This window comes from Muscardinus avellanarius (genome assembly GCF_963383645.1).
Source record: "Muscardinus avellanarius genome assembly, chromosome: 8".
Lineage (NCBI taxonomy): Eukaryota > Metazoa > Chordata > Mammalia > Rodentia > Gliridae > Muscardinus > Muscardinus avellanarius.
In genome coordinates, this window is record NC_137794.1 from 25,596,924 (window position 1) to 25,618,833 (window position 21,910).

Genomic DNA, 21,910 nt, shown 5'->3' on the forward strand with positions numbered 1-21,910 from the left:
AAAAATATGTTCAATATCTTTAGCATTCAGGAAAGTGCAAATCAAAACTATACTGAAGTTCTATCTAATGCCAGTTCAAATGCCAACCGATCAATAATACAATAATAAATGTTGACAAGGGTGCAGGAGGAAAGCAGACATATACACTGTTGGGAGCATTGCAAACCAGTACAGCCACTGTGGCGATCAGAATGGAGGCTCCTTGAAAGACCAGGATTTGGATCACCAGATGACTCTACGACTCAGTAGGGCCCTCCTTTATACTTATCCAAAAGAAAGCCAGCACACTTTCGTGATTTATACAGATCCTTCTCTCTCTCTCTCTCTCTCTCTCTCTCTCTCTCTCTCTCTCTCACACACACACACACACACACACACACACACACACACACATTTTATTCAGCCATGAAGAAAAAGTAAAATTATGTCATTTGTGAGAAAATGGGTGAAACTAGAGAGAACTATTCTAAGCAAAATAAGCCAGACTCAGAGTCTAGGGTGGTATGTTTTCTCTTGTGTATGGAAGCAAGAGGGGGAGGAAGGGAAAAAAATAAAAGAAGGTATTTCACAAACTAAAGTGGAGCCCATTAGCATAAAGAAATGGGGTCAGGAGAAGGGAAGAGGGACGAAAAGGAGAGGCACTCAGGAATTGGGAATTGCAATTGGCCAAATTATGTTATACACATGTACAAACATGTCAAAATGGCTACCATTTATTATGTGTAATTATAATGAACCAATTTAAAAAGTTCTGACTAGGAGATAACAAACCACTAAAATTAGGGCAGTGATTCTTAACCAAGAGATCAAGTAAAACTAAGTGTAAAGGAGTCCATGAAATCTCTGAAATACTATGCAAAAATATACATACATTTGCATCTGTGCCTTTTTCTGAAGCTAGGTTTATAGTTTCCATTAGATTTTTTAAAAGCCCATGAGGGTCTTATCCCACCAATGCACCCTAAAACACACACACATACACACATACCCTAAAACACACACACACCCTAAAACACATACACACACCCTCCACCCTAAAACACATACAAACACACACACACAAGCATTTGTACACACACACATACACATACACACACACACACACACACACACACACACACAACACACACACAATCTACCTCAGCATAACACCTTCTGGGAAATAGTATATATTTTTAAATTTTCTCTTTATAAAAAAATGAATAATATTCTACTATTCTACAACACACCTATAGAGACACCAGTAATCTAAAATTCTTAATGTGTTTAAATAAACCCAGTGGTATCACTGAACATGATCATATAAGAAAACATGCAAGAGATTAAGAAACCGTATTTATTTCTTCTTTGGTACAACCAGGGATGTTGCCTCAAACCTTTAAAATAAATAATATGATCAATAAAACTTACATGCCAGGGTATTAAAATTCCTTCTTTGTTTTTACATAGAAGAACTCAAAATATTGATGGGTTGGGGTACAGTACATACAGTTAATTGAAAACTCGCACTGCGGATGAAAACCAGCACAGGGAATGAGAAAACCGCCCCTGGGACAGAGCCCTGCTCACCACACTCAAGAGAGCACACTGATGGGAGCTTTAAGCACCAATTCTATTAGTCTAGTAATCCTCTATAGTAGATGAATCAATAATCCAGGAACATCATCTAAATTAAAAATGAAATAACTACTTCAACTGAGTAATCCAAACAGTTGTTTCTGCTTATTGGCACAGGGACCCCTACTATACTTCACCTTTGTGTGGAATCCTAAAATTTAAGATCCTGGGAAGAGGATGGTAAAAATATTTTAAAGAGAATTTAAATGTAATTATTTTCCTTTTACTGCTGACTCTCCTCTCTTCCCTCCAAGGAAAAGGGAGAGCAACGTACTGAGTAGCACCATGGATCTAAGCTTGCTCGTCAAGTAGGGCTTCGTAATCATGTTGAAGGTCATGCACTGCCGTCTCAGCCCTGGCTCTGGGGGGTGTTTCTCTTCGAGCTCCTTCGCTGGGTGGTTTCTGCAGAGGCCATGCCCTGAACCGTTCACTGATCGGGCCCTTTGCTAAATGCTCGCTGACCAGCCTGCAGGGTGCAGGAGGCTGGCTCACAGAAACCAGGAAGGCCAGGAGGTCCTGGGGGTCCAGGCACGCCAGGTATTCCCGCCATCCCTGGGGGGCCTGGCTCTCCATCCCGGCCATTTCGCCCATAGCTGGCAGGCCCTGGGTCACCTGAAACACACAAAAGATTGTACATGTGAACAGGAAAATCCTTGTGCTTGCAAATTGGCAGAAGGCACTAGACCCTCAGGCCAGCAGTGTGCAGGTAAGGGACTTCATAGAAGTGGTGGATGTTGGATGACGGATGATGAAAAAGTGGAGAAAGAAATCCTTTTATTAAACTTAGGTTTCACAGAAATGAAAAGTAGAAAGAGACCCCAGCCTTGCAACCCACATTTCCAGCCCTAGAGCTGCACGGTCCCATATGGTACCCTCTATCCACTTGTGTCCCGTGAGCACTGAGATGTGGCCAGACTGAGTTGAATACAAGTGTAAAACACACCTGGATTTTGAAGACTTGGTATGAAAAAAAAGTGAAACATTTCATAATAATTGCTATGTGTTACATAATAAAATGGCATTTTGCACTCAGTGAGTTAAATAAACGATACAGCTACTCCTCAACTTACAATAGGGTTATCTTGAAAATACTGTTAAGTCAAAAATGCACCTAACCTAGCCAAGCACAGTGGTGCACACTTCCAGGTGGGCATTACAAGCATTTGGGAATCTGAGACCAGAGGATCATGATTCGCAGACAGCCTCAGCTACTTAGCCAGACCCTTCACAACTCAGTGAGACCTTGTTTCAAAAATAAAAAGACTAAAATAAATAGGACTGGGGATGTAGTTCAGAGATACAATGCCCCTGGGTTCTATCCCCAGTACCACAAAATAAAATTTAAAAATAAAAAGACTAAAAAATATGGCTGGGGGATGTACAATGCCCCTGGGTTCCATTCCCAAGTACTGAAAAAAAAAAAGTCACCTAACTACCAAACATCATGACTTAGCACAGGGCCAGCTGTCTCCTGTCATGACCACGTGGTTGGCTGGGACCTAGATCTCACTGTCAGAAGAGAGTGTTGACAACATATCACTAGCCAGGGAAAAGATTAAACCTTTGCACCATCGTAAAGCTGAAAACTAAAACCCAGTACAACCATCTTAAGCCAGAGACCATCTGTATTACTAAAATAATTTTCACCTCCTGATTCTTTTTGCCTTTTTCTCCTGATTACCAGGCAGTTTAAAGCCACACCTGCTCATGGCTCACACTGTGTTTCTTTTGAACAGTGCTTCGGCGGCAGCAGCCCTTATTTCTAATGAGTGATTAATATCCAAACAAGAAGTGTCGCTCAGAGGCTTAAAAACACAGATTTTTGGAAACAAATGGCTCTAAGCTCTAGCTCTGTCTTATAAACAGCATGACTTTAGCAAGCCACTAACCTCTCAGTCTCTTTATCTGTAAATGGGATAATACCTTCCTCTAACTAAATTCCATGATTGAAAGTATGTTATGAGCCGGGCATGGTGGCGCACACTAGTAAGCCCAGCATTTGGGAGGCTGAGACAGGAGGATTGCAGTTCAGGACAGCCTCAGCTACTTAGTGAGGCCCCCTGCAACTCAGTGAGACGCTGTTTCAAAGTGCAACATAGTGAGACTCTGTTTCAAAATAAAGAATAAAAAATAGGGCTGGGGGGGGGTAACTCGGGGGTAGAATGCCCCTGGGTTCCATCTCTAATACCTCAAAAAAAGAAAGCATCTATTATAACTATTAAGATATTATTAACATCTTTCAGTATAAAAGTCCGTGGTATTGTTCTCATGGGCTTACCCCAACAAGAACTTCCCAACAGCAGGTTCTTTGGGGACATTACTACCTTTTGTCATGTTCATGGGTGGTGTGTTAATTTTACATATTGCTAAGTGAATGGAGCTGATCTGGAAAGCCAAATACTATTGAGTTTGTAAGTACAAATTCTTAAACAGGTAAAACTGTAAACACAGGGAGGGGAAGATCCAGTAGGTGCAGCACAGGGGAGTTTTTAAGGAAGAGAAAATAGCCCATATGGTGCTGTCATGAGAAATACAGGATATGAGGCACTTGTCAGAAGCCACAGACTTTACAGCACAAAGAGTAAACCTTACTGTATGTATATTTTAAAAGTCATTTTGAGAAGACAGAATCTGTGGGTGGAGAGCAGCCTATGACAATGCAGTCTAACTGTATTCAAATATGCAAAACAATCTCACGGTAAAGGGAAAAGGAGCAAGCTGTAGATCTAGGCGATGGTGAAAAACAGCGGAGTCTGGAAGATGAAATGAAAGCAAAATCCAAGGCTTATTTAAAAAGAGGTATGTCGTGCCGGGCGTGGTGGCGCACGCTTGTAATCCCCGCACGGGGGAGGTGTAGACAGGAGGATCGCGCAGGTTCGAAGCCAGCCGTTTTGGCTTAAGAGACCCTGTTTCCAAAAATAAAAAAGTATAAAATAGGTCTGGGAGTGTAGCTCGGAGGTAGAAGGATTTCCAGGAACCCCAGTACTACCAAAAAAGAAAAAAAAGAGGTGTTTCACACAGTGGGGCACGTTCCTCAAGTGTAGCCCCTATAACAAGAAGGAACTGGCAGTACTTTCCCTGAGTTACTGCAGCAGAGGTGATGCAGCAGACAGCTTACACCTGTAAGCTCAGTACTTGGGAGGCTGAGACAGGAGGGCCACAGGTTCAAAACTAGCCTCAGCAGCTTAGTGGAGCCCTGTCCCAAAAGAAATAATAAAAAAGGGCTGAGGGTGTAGCTCAGAGGTAGAATGCCTCTGGGTTCAATCTCCAGTAGGTAGGTGGTTTGGTAGGAAGGAAGAAATAAAGGAAGGAAAGAAGGAAAGAAGGAAGGAAGGAAGGAAGGAAGGAAAGTTAGTGTAAAATGAATTATATATGCCACAATAATACGTGTTACAGAGATCTTCATTCCGTCTCAGCCTTACCTTGGCCATTCTGACAAGAAGCCAATGCTACACGTTCAGCTCCATAATAGTTAGGCTTAGTTTTTCCTTCTTTCTTAGGGGTTTTCACTTTTTTTCTAGTTTCTTGGTCTTATTACATATGTCTTTTGTTGGGGATATTATAGTAGCCTGGTTTTATTAATGGTCTTATTTTGTATATCTCATATACTTTAGGAGAAAGGTAAGCTAGGAACTCTACATATAACATGGTGTTCTACTTTGTGTGCTTATAATTAGCACCACAACAAAAATGTCTAATGGCAAAGAACATCAATCATTTTTAAGGGAGAACAATTATCTTTGAATTTATTCATCTCAAGGCTTTAGTTAAGCAGAGACAGAAGTTATTTCCCATAGTTTATCTCATAAGCTTTTATTCAATAGCATTGAGTTGCGAAGAAACAGAACTGTATGTTTTCCTCTAGTGGGATGAAGTTTCTCTGGACCCACAGCATGCATAAAGAAGGCTGGGCAGCACATCTCAGCCAAGCCTGTTCAGGTCTTCTGACACTAGAGGCAGCTCAGAGTTAAGCTGGTTTTTTTTTTTAAGGTTTAAAAGATGGGCCAGCTCTAACTACATACAAAAGGCAATTTTCATGCACTTTATCAGCAGGAATGTCCCCAGTGAGACACACCAGCTCTGCCTTAGCAAAATCAAATCAAGATTAGGAGAAGAAAATGATTTTGCCTGGAGGGGAGGTTGAAAACCAAATGACCACAGAGGCCAAACACATAATATAGATCAAGGGAGACAAACTTCAGCTCAGGAGCCAAATTTTATTTTTTAAATGGCTTTATTAGATCGCAGCCAGGGCCTTTTGTTTACATATTGTCTGCAGCTCTTTTGCACAACATGGACAGGGTTGAATAGCTGTGACAGAGACCACCTGGTGCTCAAGTCAAAAATCTTTTCTTTCAGAAAAGTCAGCTAATGACCCCTAATGTCATGAAGAAATGGGTCTGGATAAAGAAATTCCCATTAAAACGTGGCTGCTGAAACTCCACATGGGCGGCTGGGAGCCAGGGAACAGCAAGGCCTATGGAGAACGGGGTGGTCCAGCTCCATGGCGGATGTGGGCCATGCTGCTAAAACTTCTACTGATTTTCCAGAGAAACCAAGAATCTGAGTGTTTAAGTTTTTAAGTGTTAACAACCAATACAGATTTCTATTTGATATTTGTGAAGCCAGGCCCCTGCCTAAAACCTTGAATTGAAGGGAATTTATTCTCTAATATACAGCCATAAAAAGCAGAAGGAAAGGTTTGTAGTTTCCTATTTCAACACTTTCCAAAAGTTTCTTTTTTTTTTGGTGGTACTTGGAGTGGAACCCAGGGGCTTTTCTACCTCTGGCCTACACTCCCAGACCTATTTTATATTTTATTTGGAAACAAGGTCTCACTAAGTTACTGAGAGCCTCATTAAGTAGCTGAGGCTGGCTTCGAACCGGCGCGATCTTCCTGTCTCAGCCTCCCACACGCGGCAATTACAAGTGTGCGCCACCATGCCTGGCTTTCTTTTTCTTTTTTAACTTGCTGAGTTTATTCCAAATTCCTGCTCATCCTTTGAGGGAAAAATTGAGGGCGCCATCCTATTTACCTTTGGCTTCTGTTATATGAAAAATACATTAATTCCACCTCTAATTATGGCAAGTGCAGCAATTTTCTGTTTGCAGCTCTGGATGATGTAATCATCACCACCCACACGTGACCTGCCCCTTTCTGCCTGCCGCCTCTGTTAATTATCAATCCCGTTTTCCACATGTTTAAACTGAGTTAAGAAGGTTAACTAGCTGATAGAGGTTAACTAACTGATAGAGGCACATGGCTGGAAAGTGTCGGGGTTAGAAACAAATGCCCTAACCACTATTCTAACGAACTGTACTTCTACACCTCTCGACCTGGACTGTGATGCAGCATCACCCGAGACTGAGGCTCCACGCCCTACGCGTCCCTGAGGGCAAATGCCTTAGGTCAGGGTGCAACAGAAATAGGGACTCTGCTATGATGATCCAGCTTGTATCTCCAGCGTTTCTACAGGGCAAAACCTTGTGAAAATATCTTGTTTCTTATGCCAGTGATCTGGAAAAAAAACAACCCTAACTCGGTTAAGATTTGCCTCTCTCTACCTCCTGGTCAATTTTTTTTTTTTTTTTTTTTTTTTTTGGTGATACTGGGGATGGAACCCAGGGGCCTTCTACTTCCAGGCTAAACTCCCAGACATATTTTTTTTATATTTTATTTGGAAACAGGGTCTCTTAAGCCAGCTAAGGCTGGCTTCGAACCTGTGCGATTCTCTCCTGTCTCAGCCTCCCAAGCGCGGGGATTACAAGCCTGCGCCACCACGCCCGGCCCTCCTGGTCAATTTTGACCCAGTGAATTAAACAAACTATGGATAGTGACAGCAACACACACACACACACACACACACACACACACACACACACACACATGTTTGTCAATCAGAAATGAAGTTCACAATAGCTGTAGTAAAAAATGCATCTCTGAAGTGTTCTCTTTCTGCTATTAATACCTCAGAGTTGTGTTAGCTACAGTAACTGCCTAACGGTCACATGGTTTTCTGTAATTTCAAAGACCTACACATATGTCATTGCCAAATATTTCTGGTTTTTAAAAAACGAGTATCAATGTCATTATTTATATGAACACTAGAGGGCAGCTGTGTTACACTAATGGAGAAACCAATCCTGCCTGGAACTTTCTTAAAGAGGCAGTATCTCACCTCATACATGTGCAGAATGAAAGACAGGGTATGTAGACAATAAATGAATGAATGAATGAATGAATGAATGAATGAATGACAAATAGTTTTGAGCATTAAACAAAATATATGATAATTAATCCTCTGGTTATGTAAATTATCTGTGTGTGTGCCTAAAAGTTACACTTATAGAAGGTCACTTGTTTGACGAAGTTTTACATGTTTACAGAACTTGTGTAAATTGGTTTATATAGGAACCCACAATCAAATAAAATAACCTCAGCAATGCAAACAGGACAACTGGCCATTGCAAAACTTCAGCCTAAACTAAGCCTTTGTTTTTTACATTCAGTATTCAAAAGCAAGCTCATCTACCTATAGACTTTGCACAGGGAAACTAAATCATCCTTCTGTGGTCCAGCACAAAGACAATTTCAACTTCTATATCCAAGAAGGAAAAAGCATCTCAGCTCACAGGTCACATTGCTGGTGTCCACATACATATGATTCATCGTGTGCGAGCGTGCGTGCGTGCGTGCGTGCGTGTGTGTGTGTGTGTGTGTGTGTGTGTGTTTATTTCTGCGGATTGAACTCAGGAAGCAACACCCCGAGCCTATTTCATTTTTAATTTTGAAACATGGTCTCACTACGTTACTGCATACTGGCCTCCAGCCTATGGTCCTCCTGTCTCAGCCTTCCTATTAGCCTTCAGTAGTAGAGGCATGTAATCCCAGCACTCACCTAGCATTCATCATTTAATTCATTCCTTTTCTTAGTGAGATTGAGTGCTCACGGGGCTCTGGGAGGGGTGGGAGAGGAAGCAAGACACTGCATGGTTAGGCACAAGCCCAAGTCGCATAGCCAGGATGGCAAAGAAAAACAATCATATTTTTGCACAGCCGGCCCAATGTCCTGTGACAGACTGTATTTCCTCAAGTATAAAAATGAGGACAGACAGCAGCAGTGACTGCTAAGCTGGCAGCGCTCTCAATCATCCGGCCCAGGCTGAGGGTGCGATGCTCTGTCGTGTCTGTGCTCCTCCTGAGCAGCTCTGTAAAGCTGTGTGCTCATGACTCCTGTGGTTCAGAAGGGGAAACCGAGCAGGGAGAGGCAGAGTCCCTGGAAGTAAGTGAGCAGACAGTGCAAGAGCCCTGGGACTTCCTCCAGAGCCACCTTCTTAAACATCGGCCGGGCCTGCTTCTCCCTGGGAGAAAAACTAGGCAGCACATGTGCACTTTTTATGTTTGGTGGTATTGGGGATCAAGCCCATTCTGCCTCCATGCTACACCCCAGCCCTTTCTTCTTGTTTTTTTGTTTTGAACCAGGGCCTCACTATGTTGCTGAGGCTGGTCTTGAATCTGTGATCTTCCTGTCTCAGTCTCCCAAGTACTGGGTTTACAGGTGTGCCACCACTTTCAGGTGTGTGTGTGTGTGTGTGTGTGTGTGTGTGTGTGTGTGTGTTACTGGTGATTAAACTGAGAGGTATTCTACCTCCAAGCTATACCCTCAGCTCTAGTTTTTATTTTTATTTTGAAACAGAGTCTCACTAGGTTGATAAGTCTCACTACTTACTGACGGTCTTCTCAAACCTATGATCCTCCTGTCTCAGCCTCCCAATTACTGGAATTATAGGCATGCACCACCATGCCTGGCTCCAGCTGTGCACTTTTTAAACAAGGCCAAAATGACTGTCAATGAAATGGTTATAATAATAATCTATGCTCTATAGTGGGCCATGTAGCATTAAACCCCAAAGGGCACAGATTACATTATATGGAACATAAAGAGATATACTGCTGTAGAAAGAGGACAGATACCTAAAACTGCAGGGAAAGAATAAAGGAATTCTGAAACACATGATGAAGCTATTATGGACATTTTTTCCAAATGTCAGATATGTTAGCAAATAAAAATTACTGTATTTTCATTAAAAAGGATTTGAGCCCCAATTTTAAAAACAGGGACATCAAAGAAGGGTTCTTTCTTTTAGATAAGATGTGCATTGATTTAGAAGTTTCCAGTCAAGGTCTTGCATAGAGTTCTTTCTACTGGAGTTTTCTTCAGGTTCTAAAATCCTATTACTATTGTATTTGTGAGAAACCACAAATCAAAAAATTTCTAATCCCATTCCAAGTTCTACTAAGAAATAAGAAAACGGTCCAACCTCTCAGTGAAGGTTGTGCTGCAAACAGGCCTTTGTGTTAATGCTTTGGAGTTGAGGTCGATTTTCATGGATTTTTCCGATGGGTCTGGGGCCCCCTGGATTGTTCTTCTGGTTGACAGAAGTGTAACCTTCTACTGTTAATCAAGAGTAGGAGGAAAACAGCCTCCAGGGCTTCCCTGGGGCCCAGCTGGGCCCCTAGTGCTCCTTCCCCCACCTCAAGAAGCAAAACGAGGATTTGGATTTGGCGTATTAGTAACAGTACTAATAACCAACACCCCTTAGCATTATTACAGCCAAAGACTCTCCCAAGCACTTTACACAGATTACTTTGAATGCTCAGAATTACACTATCAGAACGATGGCATTGTGGTACCTTTATTTTGCAAATGGGGAAACTGAGGCACAGAGAGATTAAGTAGCTTGCTCCGTGCCATAAAATGAGTCTGTGACAGTGTCTAGACTTGAACCCAGATGTCTTCAGTGGAGCCCACTCCACCCAGCCCCCTTCCAGAGTCCTAGCATCAGAATGACCCCCCAAAGCTCTTGCCAGGAACTTGTCTGCTCTGAAATGGTTTAACTGAATGTACTCACAGTGTAGACAAAAATAATCGGTGCTGACCAAGCAAGTACCTCGCTGACTGATGAATAGGCCCTTCATGCCTGCAGCTAAGGTGCTCACAGGCCTGCCTGGCAGGGCACGCCTCTTCCTCAGGAGCTGTGCTTTGGAAAGCTAGCCTACGTGTTTGAAAAATAATATGGAATGTACGACTACAATGCAGCAATAAAAACTTTAAAAATAAATAAAATAAAATATGGCACCCTTCTATAGTTCATTAACTAAAAAGAATAAAAACAAAAAGAGTCTGGAGCTCAACTGCTCCATTAAACAAGGTGGTTATCCTCTCAACTACAGTATGACAGAGCCCTTCACGCACCAAGAAGAGGGCGAGGTGGCGCAGGAGGAGCAGAAAGTCAGGAGACAAGGAAAGTCAGAAGACGGTGACTCAGCTTGAGAAAGCGGAAGGTGATCGCGAGACAAAAGTGAGGGTGGGTGGAAATCAAGACGCAGTGTCAGGGAGGAAGGAAAAGCGCAAGTCTTTAAAAAGGGAATCCACAAGATGTTTTGCTAAGTCAGATTTAGGTTTTATATCCAAGATCAGTTCCCTCTGCCCCCAGGGGTGGGTGGAAAACGACCGGGCCCTCATGGCACTCTGGGAAGGTGCATGTTCAGAGCTGCTGCTCTTAAATCTTCCCATTCTTAAAAACTAAAATGTGATTCACCAGAGATTGTTTTGAAAGTAAGAATCATTGGAAATCATAATATATTCTGGGGGAGGGGACCAGGGGTTAAACCCAGAAGCATTCTAACATTAAGCTATAACCCAGACCTATTTTGCTCTTTATTTTAAAACAGGGTTTCACTGAGGCCAAAGGTCTCACTAAAATGTCAAGGCTGGCCTCAAACCTACCATCTCCCTGTCTCAAGTACTGGGGTTACAGGTGGGCACAACTGTACTCAGCCCTATATTTTCGACAAAGAAAAATGTTGTTGATATGAGAGTCATTAGTTCAAGTATTATTAAGTGATCCATGAACAAAATGGGAGGAGAAATTGTTAGGTGATACTGTAAATATGGGGATAATTAAGTTGTGATTATACTTAACCAGCCCCAAACCCTCCTATAAGGAAAGCATGCCGGTAACTTCCATTTCCTTCTTTTCCCTTCTAAACACCCTTCAATGAATCCAGGCTTCATCATGCACTAAAATCTTCTCTTGATGCTACTTAGCTCCAAACAGATTTTCTTCCCCTTTCTGATCACAAAAAGCTTTTTTTTCCAACCACAAAACTTATTAACTTGTGAACACATCTTGACAGGCCCATGGATCATAGTTTTAGAGAGGCAGTGTCTGAGCTATCTCCAAATGTATTCATACTTAAAAAAAATTTAATAAGAAAGCTATTGCCAGGAGCAATGAAATAGATAATTGGAAAGCAATGATGTTTTGGGCTACAATTATAGCTGTGATTAAATATGTATGCTTCTGGCAGAGTTATAAAATGGTAATTTCTTTTCCTAAATTTCCCTAAACCAAGGTTCCCATTGTGCACCCACTCACCCCTTAAGTCTTCTCAGCCACAGACAGTGGGGGATGGGAGCCTCCCTAAGCCTTTGCCTCAGCCGCTGAGAGGGGTTGCACATGCGCCCTGCAGTGCCGCCTCTGAGCCAGGTTTGCAAGTTGTCTCCTGGGGCAAGAGCAAATTCCAGCCTGGGCCCTGATGACAGAGTGGCCAGTGTGTAAAGAGAAGGAGGAGGCTCAGGGCTCTGTGCACACAGGCTCTCTGGTGCCTCAGCTCTTTGTGGCTCTTTGTGGCTATGAGTGGGAAAGCTAGGTTTGGGGGACTTGTGGTTTTTCTGTTTGAAGGAAAGAGATACAAATTTTGGGGGGGTCTGGAGTTTGAAAGAGGAGCTTTTAAAATAAAATTTCCATTATTTCCTGTGTGACATGAATAGCTGGAAACTTGAATTAATTTTCCAACTGCTCTGGCTTTGTAGATTTTAAAAATAGGGACTCTGTAACTCGCCATTAGAGTACTCCCTAGCCTGTGCCCGGCCCTGGGTGTGATCCCCAGCACCACGCACATACACACACACAGTAAATAATAACAACAACAATAATAACGATAATGAAACTAACCGGGACTAGCAATGAATATGACTTTATTCATTTGGATTCTTATAATTACTATACCTTGACACTGTTTTTCTTAAAGCATCTGTTTTAAAAATTGTTTCAAATCCTTACATCTATTTTCTCACAAAAAAATACAAAAATAACTCACAGATCATTTGATCATTCATTAAAGCTGTTCTTTATAAATCTAGGCCAGCCATTATAATCACTTGATAAGTTTAAGCAATCAAACAGCAATTCTTCTACAATGTTATTCAATTCATACACTTGCTACCAATTTCCCCATTTCATCTTTCCCTAGAACTAGCTTACTTACCTGGGAGACCTGTAGCTCCGGGCAAACCTTTGGGACCTCTTCCTGGAGGTCCACGCTCTCCCTTTTCTCCCAAGTCACCTGCAATTCATTAAAAATATATATATTATTCTATATATCCAAAAATAAACTTCTGCATTTTTTAACTTTAAGCAGCAAAGCCAAAATTCATAAACCCAAAGGTCATAAGATTGGGACAAAGTAGACTGTAGTAAATATGCAGGAAAAAGATCATGTTTACCATATTAACAGATCTAAGGGGGGAATCAAGTGATCATATCTATAGATAATGAAACATTATTGTATAATAGATTGTAGTAAATATGCAGGAAAAAATCATGTTTACCATATTAACAGATCTAAGGAGGGAAATCAAGCGATCGTATCTATAGATAATGAAACATTATTTTATAATATTGAACATGTATTCTTGGAAACATAGTCAACAAAGTAAGAGTCAGTGGCTACTTCCTCAAGATGGTAAAATATACCGGTCTCAGCCCAAATGCTTAATAAGAAACATTAAGGAGGCTTCCATAGTCAAAACAATAAAGATACTCACGTCATCCCTATTATTGTTGGAGAAGTTAAAACTATCCCTATTTTCAGGTGATATGAGTCTATGTTTTAAAGTCTAGAAAATCAACTCAAAACTACTAAAAACAGTGAAAGAATTCGGCAAACTAGTAGGATCCAGAACTAATACATGGAAACCTATCATTTTTATATATACAAACAACAACCAGTTATAAGACATGGTAAAAAGGATACCATTTACAACAGCAATTAGAACATTATTAAATAGCTAGAAATAAGCACAGTCAGAAATAATGCAAGTCCAACATGTAAAAAACTGAACATTTCTGAAGTAGACAGACCTGACAAATGATCGTAAGTGAAATGACATCATCATCAAAAGTCTCAGTCCTCCCTAATTTTCAGCCTGAGCCCAATAAAAACAAACATGTTTTTAACCAGAGGAGGAAACTCAGAAATTTTTACAAAAAAAACCACACACACACACATAAGCCAGAATAGCCACAACCCCGCGCCTAAAGAAAAGCAACATGAAAGGAATGAATCCTACCAGATATTGAACCAATTAAAATGGTGTAGTACTTGTCCAAGAACAAGCAGATCAGTGAGGCAGAATAGAAAGTCCAAAAACAGACCCAAATCCGTAAGAAAATTGGTTTATAATTTAGGGAGTATTTCACAGTGGGACAAAGTTGAACAATTCAATGAATGGTGTTGGAAACCAACCAGAAAAATAGGAGGTGACCAACTAGAAAAACATAGAAAACAAGAAAAAATTATGTTACAACTTCAGATTTGAATTATCTTCCTGTTATGACTCAAAATACAGAATTCCTTCATATTTCATACAAAAAATTAATTTTTATATGTTTTATTCATAACAAAATAAAATGGCTCTTAAGTATATATAAAAGTCCCTAAATTCCTTAGAAAACAAAATAAATGCAAATTTAAAAATAAAGAGATATAGCCGGGCTTGTAATCCCAGCATTCGGGAGGCTGAGACCAGGGAATCGCGGTTCGCAGACAGTCTAAGCTACTTAGTGAGGCCCTCCCCAACTTAGTGAGACCCTGTTTCAAAATAAAGAGTACAAAATAGGAGGGAGGGTGTAGCTTGGAGGTCAAATGCCCCTGGGTTGCATCCTCAAACCCGCAAAACAAAAATAAAATAAAATAAAAAATAAAGAGATATAATATTAATGATAAGCCAAAGTGCCAAAATTAAATCTATCAAGTTTACAGAAAAATACAGGTCGCACATTGCTAATGAGTATAAATTGGTACAATCTCCTTAAAAGGCACTTTGACGCTAGCTATCAAAAGAACAAAGAAAAATCCATTTACCCAGCAATTCTACTTCTACAAATTTATCCTAGAGATTGAGTTAGAAATAGAATTAGTGGTAAAGAGTATATGCTGATGGTTTGTATGAAAATGAAATATGCACTGTTGTTCACCACAGCCTTGCTTTAATAGCAGAATACTGAAAACAATCTAAGTGCCCACTAAAAGAAAAATCTAGGCCAGCCATTAAAATCACCTGTCCAGGAACAGACAAATCAGTGAACTGTGGTACTTAAAAAAAAAGGTACTTTCACAGACTGGAATATTATGTAATTGTGAAGAATAACCAGGAAGTCCTTTGGCATGATCTCTAGGACATATTGCTGGTCCAGATTATTTGCTAAAGGACAATATGATTCTGTTTCTAAGGGCTGCAAGGAAAATACATCCTCATATACTGTTATGTATCATTGCTCATAAGATTTTGTAAGAAACTAATAATAGTGAATACAGTATGAAGAGAAAAAGAAGCTAAGCAGAAGTGAGACGGAAGTGGGAGAAATTCTTCACTAACTCTCATACATTTTTAAATTTTGAACAATGTAAATTTAGTATTACCAAAAATAAAGTAATGAACTTTAAAATTTCAAAGTATGCTGTCACAACTGTCTGTCATGACTGACTCATTATTCATAGGGAATATACTTTGGATGGCAACCAGCCATGTGTACTTGCAAGACATTTTCAAGACAGCTGACTAAACGTGGGGATTCAGCTGCCAGAACAAAGTAGCATTAATTATTCTGGCTCCTGCAGAGACCAAGTCCAGAAACCTGGCCTCATTAACCAAATGCCTTAATATCTTTGTCAACTGGTCCTAAGTGGTTCCTACTGTCCCTAGCAGAAGGGATTGTTTTACTCTACCATTGGTATAGTAATATCCTACAACAATATTAAAGATGCAATGCAGCCACGCTTGGAATCCCAGTGCCCGGGTTCAAGGCCAGCCTCTGCTACTTAGTGAGGCCTTCCACAACTTAGTGAGACCCTGTTTCAAAATAAAGAATAAAAAAATCAGGCTAGGGGTGTAGCTCAGAGGTAGAATGCCCCTGGGTTCCATCCCCAGTGCCACACACAAAAAGATGCAGTGCCACTTTCAACAAATTCTGCACACAATCACATTTTCCAAACATCGGTATCAACCCAACCTAATTTAATATTGACTCAAATGTGTTATCACTTAAAAGGCAGAGGTATACAACAAAAATAGGAAGAATATCTGCACAATAATCTGCACATTAGTCAGAGTCAAAAACTAATTACAAAGGGAGTGTCTGAATAGTTGCTATAATATGATCTTTGCTGTGAATGTCCTTCTATAATTTTTTAAAATTAATCAACTAAAGTTTCACAATTTAAACTTACAGAAATACATGTAAGGATGCAAAGCTCAGTAAATTCTTAGCTAGTTTTCTTTTTCCTCATTCATCATCAACATTATTTTATTCCTTTCTTAGGAAAAAATAACAACTGACACCTTAAAAACCAACAGCTTCAGCATTCCTGTAAACTGCCGCTTAAATACAATCTCACTATAATTCTGGGGGCTGGGATGAGAAGAGGTTCTCCAAACGCACCACATTTTCTGAAGATAGAAGACGAACATTAGAAATTAAAATGTAGCTTTCATATTAATAGTGAAAGCTAATTAAGTTCATTTACACCTTCTAGCAGGAAGCCACACCAACCTTAAAGTGTTGCCTGCGATGCTGCCTTCTGGTTACCATCATAGAGTGTCTAAGAATTATGTGTCTACTTCTTCAAACCCTGGTCATGTCTTCCTCTGAGATTAAAAACAAAAACAAAAACAAACTGCCGGGCCTGGTGGCACACGTTTGTAATCCCTGCGCTTGGGAGGCAGAGACAGGAGGATCACGCTGGTTCGAAGCCAGCCTCGCTGGGTTAAGAGACCCTGTTTCCAAATAAAAATATATCTGTATAATGGGTCTGGGAGTGTGGCCCAGAGGAAGAAGGGTTTCAGGAACCCCAGTGCCACCAAAAAAAAAAAAAAAAAAAACTGGTTCAGGGAACTAAAGGTCCACCTTTGTTAGCCTACCCAAGAATACACATAATGAGCTTCCTTGAAAAGCTTCAGGTCAGGTATGAAGGATAACACAGTTTAGGTAGAAAAATAGCTCATTATTAACAGAGTGGAAATTCTCATTGCTGGTAGCTGTTATTTATGTCATTTATTGGCAAGCTATAATTGATGCTGAATCTCCTGTGAGCACACCAATGCTGAAGAGGTGCCAGCCACAGTTACGGTGTACATATTTTACATATTTTCTCAAACCTTCATCTGTTTGACTCACACTCAAATATTTAAAAAATGTTTACCAGGCCGGGCATGGTGGCGCACACTTGTAATCCCAGTGTTTGGGAGACTGAGACAGGAGGATCACACAGGTTCAAAGCCAGCCTCAGCTACTTAGTGAGGCTCTCAGCAACTTAGTGAGACTCTGTTCCCAAATAAAGTATTAAATAGGTCTGGGAGTATAGCCCAGAGGTAGAAAAGCCCCTGGGTTCCACCCCCAGTAACACACACACACACACACACACACACACACACACACACACACACATTTACCTTGCTCAAAGAATAGCCTTACTCAAAGGAGCTTAGTGCAAACTATGAGCATTGAAAAGTAGTATTTATGATATGAAAAGTGAGTGTAATCTAACATAAAAACCAACTTTTAATGAAATTAATACTAAGCAAAGTAAATGTAAGGCTGGTCTGGTATCTCTCATGGTCTGCTTGAGTTTACACATAAAATGTACAAGCAGCAGAGACCTTGGTAGTACATGCTCATGGAATAGTATATAAAACATGTCAGTAAAAGAAAAAGGAAAATTACACATATGATCTAAACTTTGACTATAATTTCAGGCATATATCTACCAGCCTCTATTGAAAATGTTGTGTTTTCACAATGGAATTCTATTCAGCTATAAAGAAGAACAAAACCATGTCATTTGCAAGAAGATGGAAAGTCCTAGAGAGCATTATGTTAAGTGAGATCAGCCAAGCACAGAAGGAGAAGGGACATATGTTTCCTCTAATATGCCCAAACTAGGGAGCATTGGGGATTGGGGATACCAGAGGGACTCCAGATAATGGAAAGGAAACCTCAGCAAAGTTTGAATGGAAAGATAGGAGAGGAGGAAGGCTGAACTTGATTACTGAGGGTCCACATCCGAATATGTGTAGAAGTATGAATATGGCATGGTTACCCTGGACAATCATTGGTGGGAGGGGGGAAGGGAAAATGGCACCAAGTACAGTTTAAATGTATCCCATTTATTTTCAGTAAAAAAAAAAAAATGTATAAAAAAAAGAAAATGCTGTGTTTTCCAGAGAAAAACAATAACAAAGACATAGCTGGAACTGTTATAAAAGCAGTAATAATAAAACTAGTTTCTTATTTATGCAACAATTTCTCTGGGAAAAGATTTTCAGCGACTACATAAGGAAAGAAAGCAACAGTCAACACGTTCTGGAACCGCCTCTTCTCTAATGAGCTAGAAGTTCAATTTTTCAAATGGTAAAATATTTTCTCCTGGGGAATATTTGAGCTGCACATTTTCTTCCTCTACTAGGCTTCTTTTCCTAGAACCAAACCAGTACCGCCTCTCCGTGATTCCATGTGGCTCAGGGCTCCCAGAAAGCTTCCCAAACAATCCACCCCCTGTGCGCCACAATTCTCAACTTTGAGTGCACATTCGAATCACTGGGCTTTCAATCATTGGGATTTCAAAATCCCAATGCCCAGACCCATCACATCAGAATCTCTGGAAATGGGACCAGACACAGGCTGTTTGGGAAGCTCCCAGGTGAGTCCACGGCGCTGCCAAGGCCGCGGGAGCAGCTTCAGACAGACTCTTTTCACCCAGCAAGTGACTCACACATTTCCATCCTTAAAGGAGAGTTCTCCTGATAGTGAAAAGTTAAGCTCTGCTCCACACATGCAGACCTCCTTCCAGCCAAAAAAAAAAAAAAAAAAAAAAAAAAAAAGGAGGGGTGGGTTGTGATTTCTGTAGACCGACTCAGTGTCCCTTTCAGTAGGAAAATGGTATCTAGGTGCTCCACACCAAGGTGCTCAGCTGCATCAGAACTGGCTGAGGGCTTGCTTACACCGCACCCTGGGCCCACCCTCGAGTTCCTGATGGAGCAGGCTGAGCGGGACCGAGAAACCGTGACCCTAGCCAGGTCCCTGGCGATGCTGATGCTCCAGGGACCTCTCAGACCCACCGCTCTGAAAAGACTCAGACTAGTAGGGCACAGTGGCACATACTTGGAGTCCCAACAACTAGAGAGGCTGAGGCAGAGGAACAGACCAACCTGGTAACACAACAAGGCCTCATCTCAAAAAGAAAAAAGAAAAAACTACCATGCTAATAAAAATAAGGTACGTAAAATGACTCGGGAAAGGCTGAGCCATCCAGCAACAAGGACCAGAAGGCATGGCGGCCTGCAGTTCATAGGAGTGGCCTGAGCGTGAGCGAGACCCGCACAGGGCCAGGCACCCCAGGCACAGGCTCCAGCTCCTGACCCAGCAGCGACAAGCAGAAGAGGAGCAACAGGCCTGTGATTCAGACAGCTCCCTCCAAAATGGACTCTGTTCTCAGCTCTACGTGACTCCTCCGGTCTCTAAAAGCTTTGAAATTGTGCCAGCCTTATAAAAGGTCCCAATTAGAGCTCTTTTTTTTTTTTTAACACACAGCTCTGCACATGCCAAAAAAAAGTAATTAATGATTTCTTCCAGCTGAGGTGCAGTTAGCCAACTGCATCAGCAATTCATTTATAGATCCGAAAGGCAGCATGCTTGCCCTCTGAACATTCACACCTTAATGTTTATCCCTAATCGGAGCACTCGGTATTAAAATTAAAGTCCTTTTGTTTTTGGTGCTGCGTCTTTCCGATGCCCCCCAGAGAGCTGTCAGTATCCCATCACCTCAACTAGCAAACAATATCTGAAGCAACTAGACCTTCTGCCAGTCCTGCAGAATATACACACCCAAACCTATGGTTTTTCTGCAAAATACTGGATAAAAGGACTTTGTTCGCTTTAAATAAAAGCCAAAAAAAAAAAAACCACATGTTAAAGAAAGAATAAAGTTATTGTACTTTAGAGATGGAAAACAAAAATATACCAAAAGTAAATAACCCAATCTTATTGTTCGTTTGCTTTTGGTGCTGGGAATTGAGCCTAAAGGCATTCTACTACTAAGTTATACCCATAGACGTATTTTATTTGGAAACAGGGTCTCACTAAGTTGCTGAGGCGTGCCTCCCAAGTACTGGGGTGACAGCTGTGTGCCACCACGGCCAGTCAGTGGCATTTGGTAAAGAAGAGGAAGGCAGCTCCAAATCATGCTATATTTTTTATTTTGTCCTGCTAACAAACTTTGTTAAAGACATATAAACATTCTAAGGATGGTTGCCATTTTAGAAGAGCTCTACCATGACTTTAGAATCTCAGAAAAGATAGCTGAATGATCCGTTACCAGATCCTGGAAGGTTTGCACTATGATTGAAGCAGCGTATAACTGAGTAATATCAGCTCTAGAAGTCAGGAGAACTTAATATTAGTATGTGGTCTACTATTGAACAGCAGGACCAACAGAATATAACAGTAACTTACATAAAAATATAAAAATATCTTTACAAACACCACCATTGCAAATGAGAATAATAATACATCTTATGTCACAGGGAACTCAGGGATTGAAAAAACATATCTTCCTTGAGCTTGGAATATATAACTGTAAAAAAATAAATAAATAAAAAGGCCACGTGTGTTTCTCGGTTCCACCTGGACAGAATAGCTTACCTTTGGGTCCTCTCAAACCAAGAGCTCCAGGTGGACCCTTAATGCCTGGGAGGCCACGAATTCCCATCTGACCTGGGAAGCCATTCTCTCCAGGGGGCCCAGGGGGACCAGGAGGGCCAGGCCTCCCGGGGAGACCGGAGGCTCCGGAGTCAGGTCTCTTGAGACTAGCAGCCATCTCAGCAAAGTGCTCTAAAAGATAATAAAAGTCAGAAACATGAAAATGATTCATAGAAAAGAAAGGTATTCCAAGTGTCTTGTTTTTCTAAATGTGTCACCAGAGCTTCAAAGCGGGGGTTAAGAAGTGAATAAAGGTGCTAATGTTTCCCTGGGCTCCCGCCAGGGTCCTGCACTGGGCCAGTTTATCTGCCTTCCTCGTATATTTGGTCCTGCTGTTCTGAGGCTCGGGCAGAATTAAACTGTCGGCTTTCCGAGGAAGCTGCGCTACAAGGATGCCTGTGTCACCTGAATCCCAGCTGGATTTCTGAAAACCCAGGATGGAAATGAGTTTAACATGGAAGTATTGTCCAGAAGCTTTTGAAAAGCCTTGGGCATTGTCCAAACATAGCATTCAGACACCACTCGAGAGCTGGTGTCAAAAACAGAAAGCCTTCTGGGTGTGAAGACATTATACAAGCTGAAACATCATGAGGATTCGTAGCTTCATATAAAACCCACCTCATTTTTTTCCTGCTTGAAATAGACAACAATCATTAAAAATAGCATGTTTCATGGGAATGGTTACAGTCTGTCTTAAAAATTAATAACTGGGCCTTTTCAGAAACTATCAAGTAGACTCAGAATCACTCACTAAAGCCATGGAAAACAAGAAAATCTGCCCCATTTAAATGTTCTAAAGGAAATATGCTAGTATACTATTATGTCTTTAGGGAATGAAGGAAACTATGAATTGAGAACAATTTTCTAGCCCATATTTTAAAATTATTTAAATGTGAATACTCTAAATTTATCTTCCTCAAGTATGCATAAAATCACAATTTTCTATAAATGTAATGTTCAAAACTGAAATAAATTTCCAAGATAAAATGTTTGCACTGAAGAGATCTATTGATTTTCTTTTGATACTAGAGATTAAACAGAGTCAGTCTACCTCTGAGCTACACCCCTCACCCTATTTTATTTTTTATTTTGAAGCAGGTTCTCACTAAATTGCTGAGGCTGGCCTTGAACCTGCAATCCTCCTGTCTCAGCCTCCCAAGTACTGGGATTATAGGTATATGCCACCATG

General features: G+C 40.9%; 1 protein-coding gene across 1 annotated transcript in view; it reads right to left on the reverse strand.

Moving 5' to 3' along the window:
* Nucleotides 1–2,044: 2,044 nt before the first annotated feature.
* The window catches only part of COL9A1 (collagen type IX alpha 1 chain), a gene marked incomplete at both ends in the record, with an annotated part of 162,528 nt that continues 142,662 nt past the window's right edge, over nt 2,045–21,910 (reverse strand). Inside the window, 3 exons of the mRNA XM_080700071.1 lie at nt 2,045–2,229; nt 12,953–13,030; nt 20,665–20,853. Coding sequence (XP_080556197.1) covers nt 2,045–2,229; nt 12,953–13,030; nt 20,665–20,853 — 452 coding nt within the window. The remainder of the gene's footprint in view (nt 2,230–12,952; nt 13,031–20,664; nt 20,854–21,910) is intronic.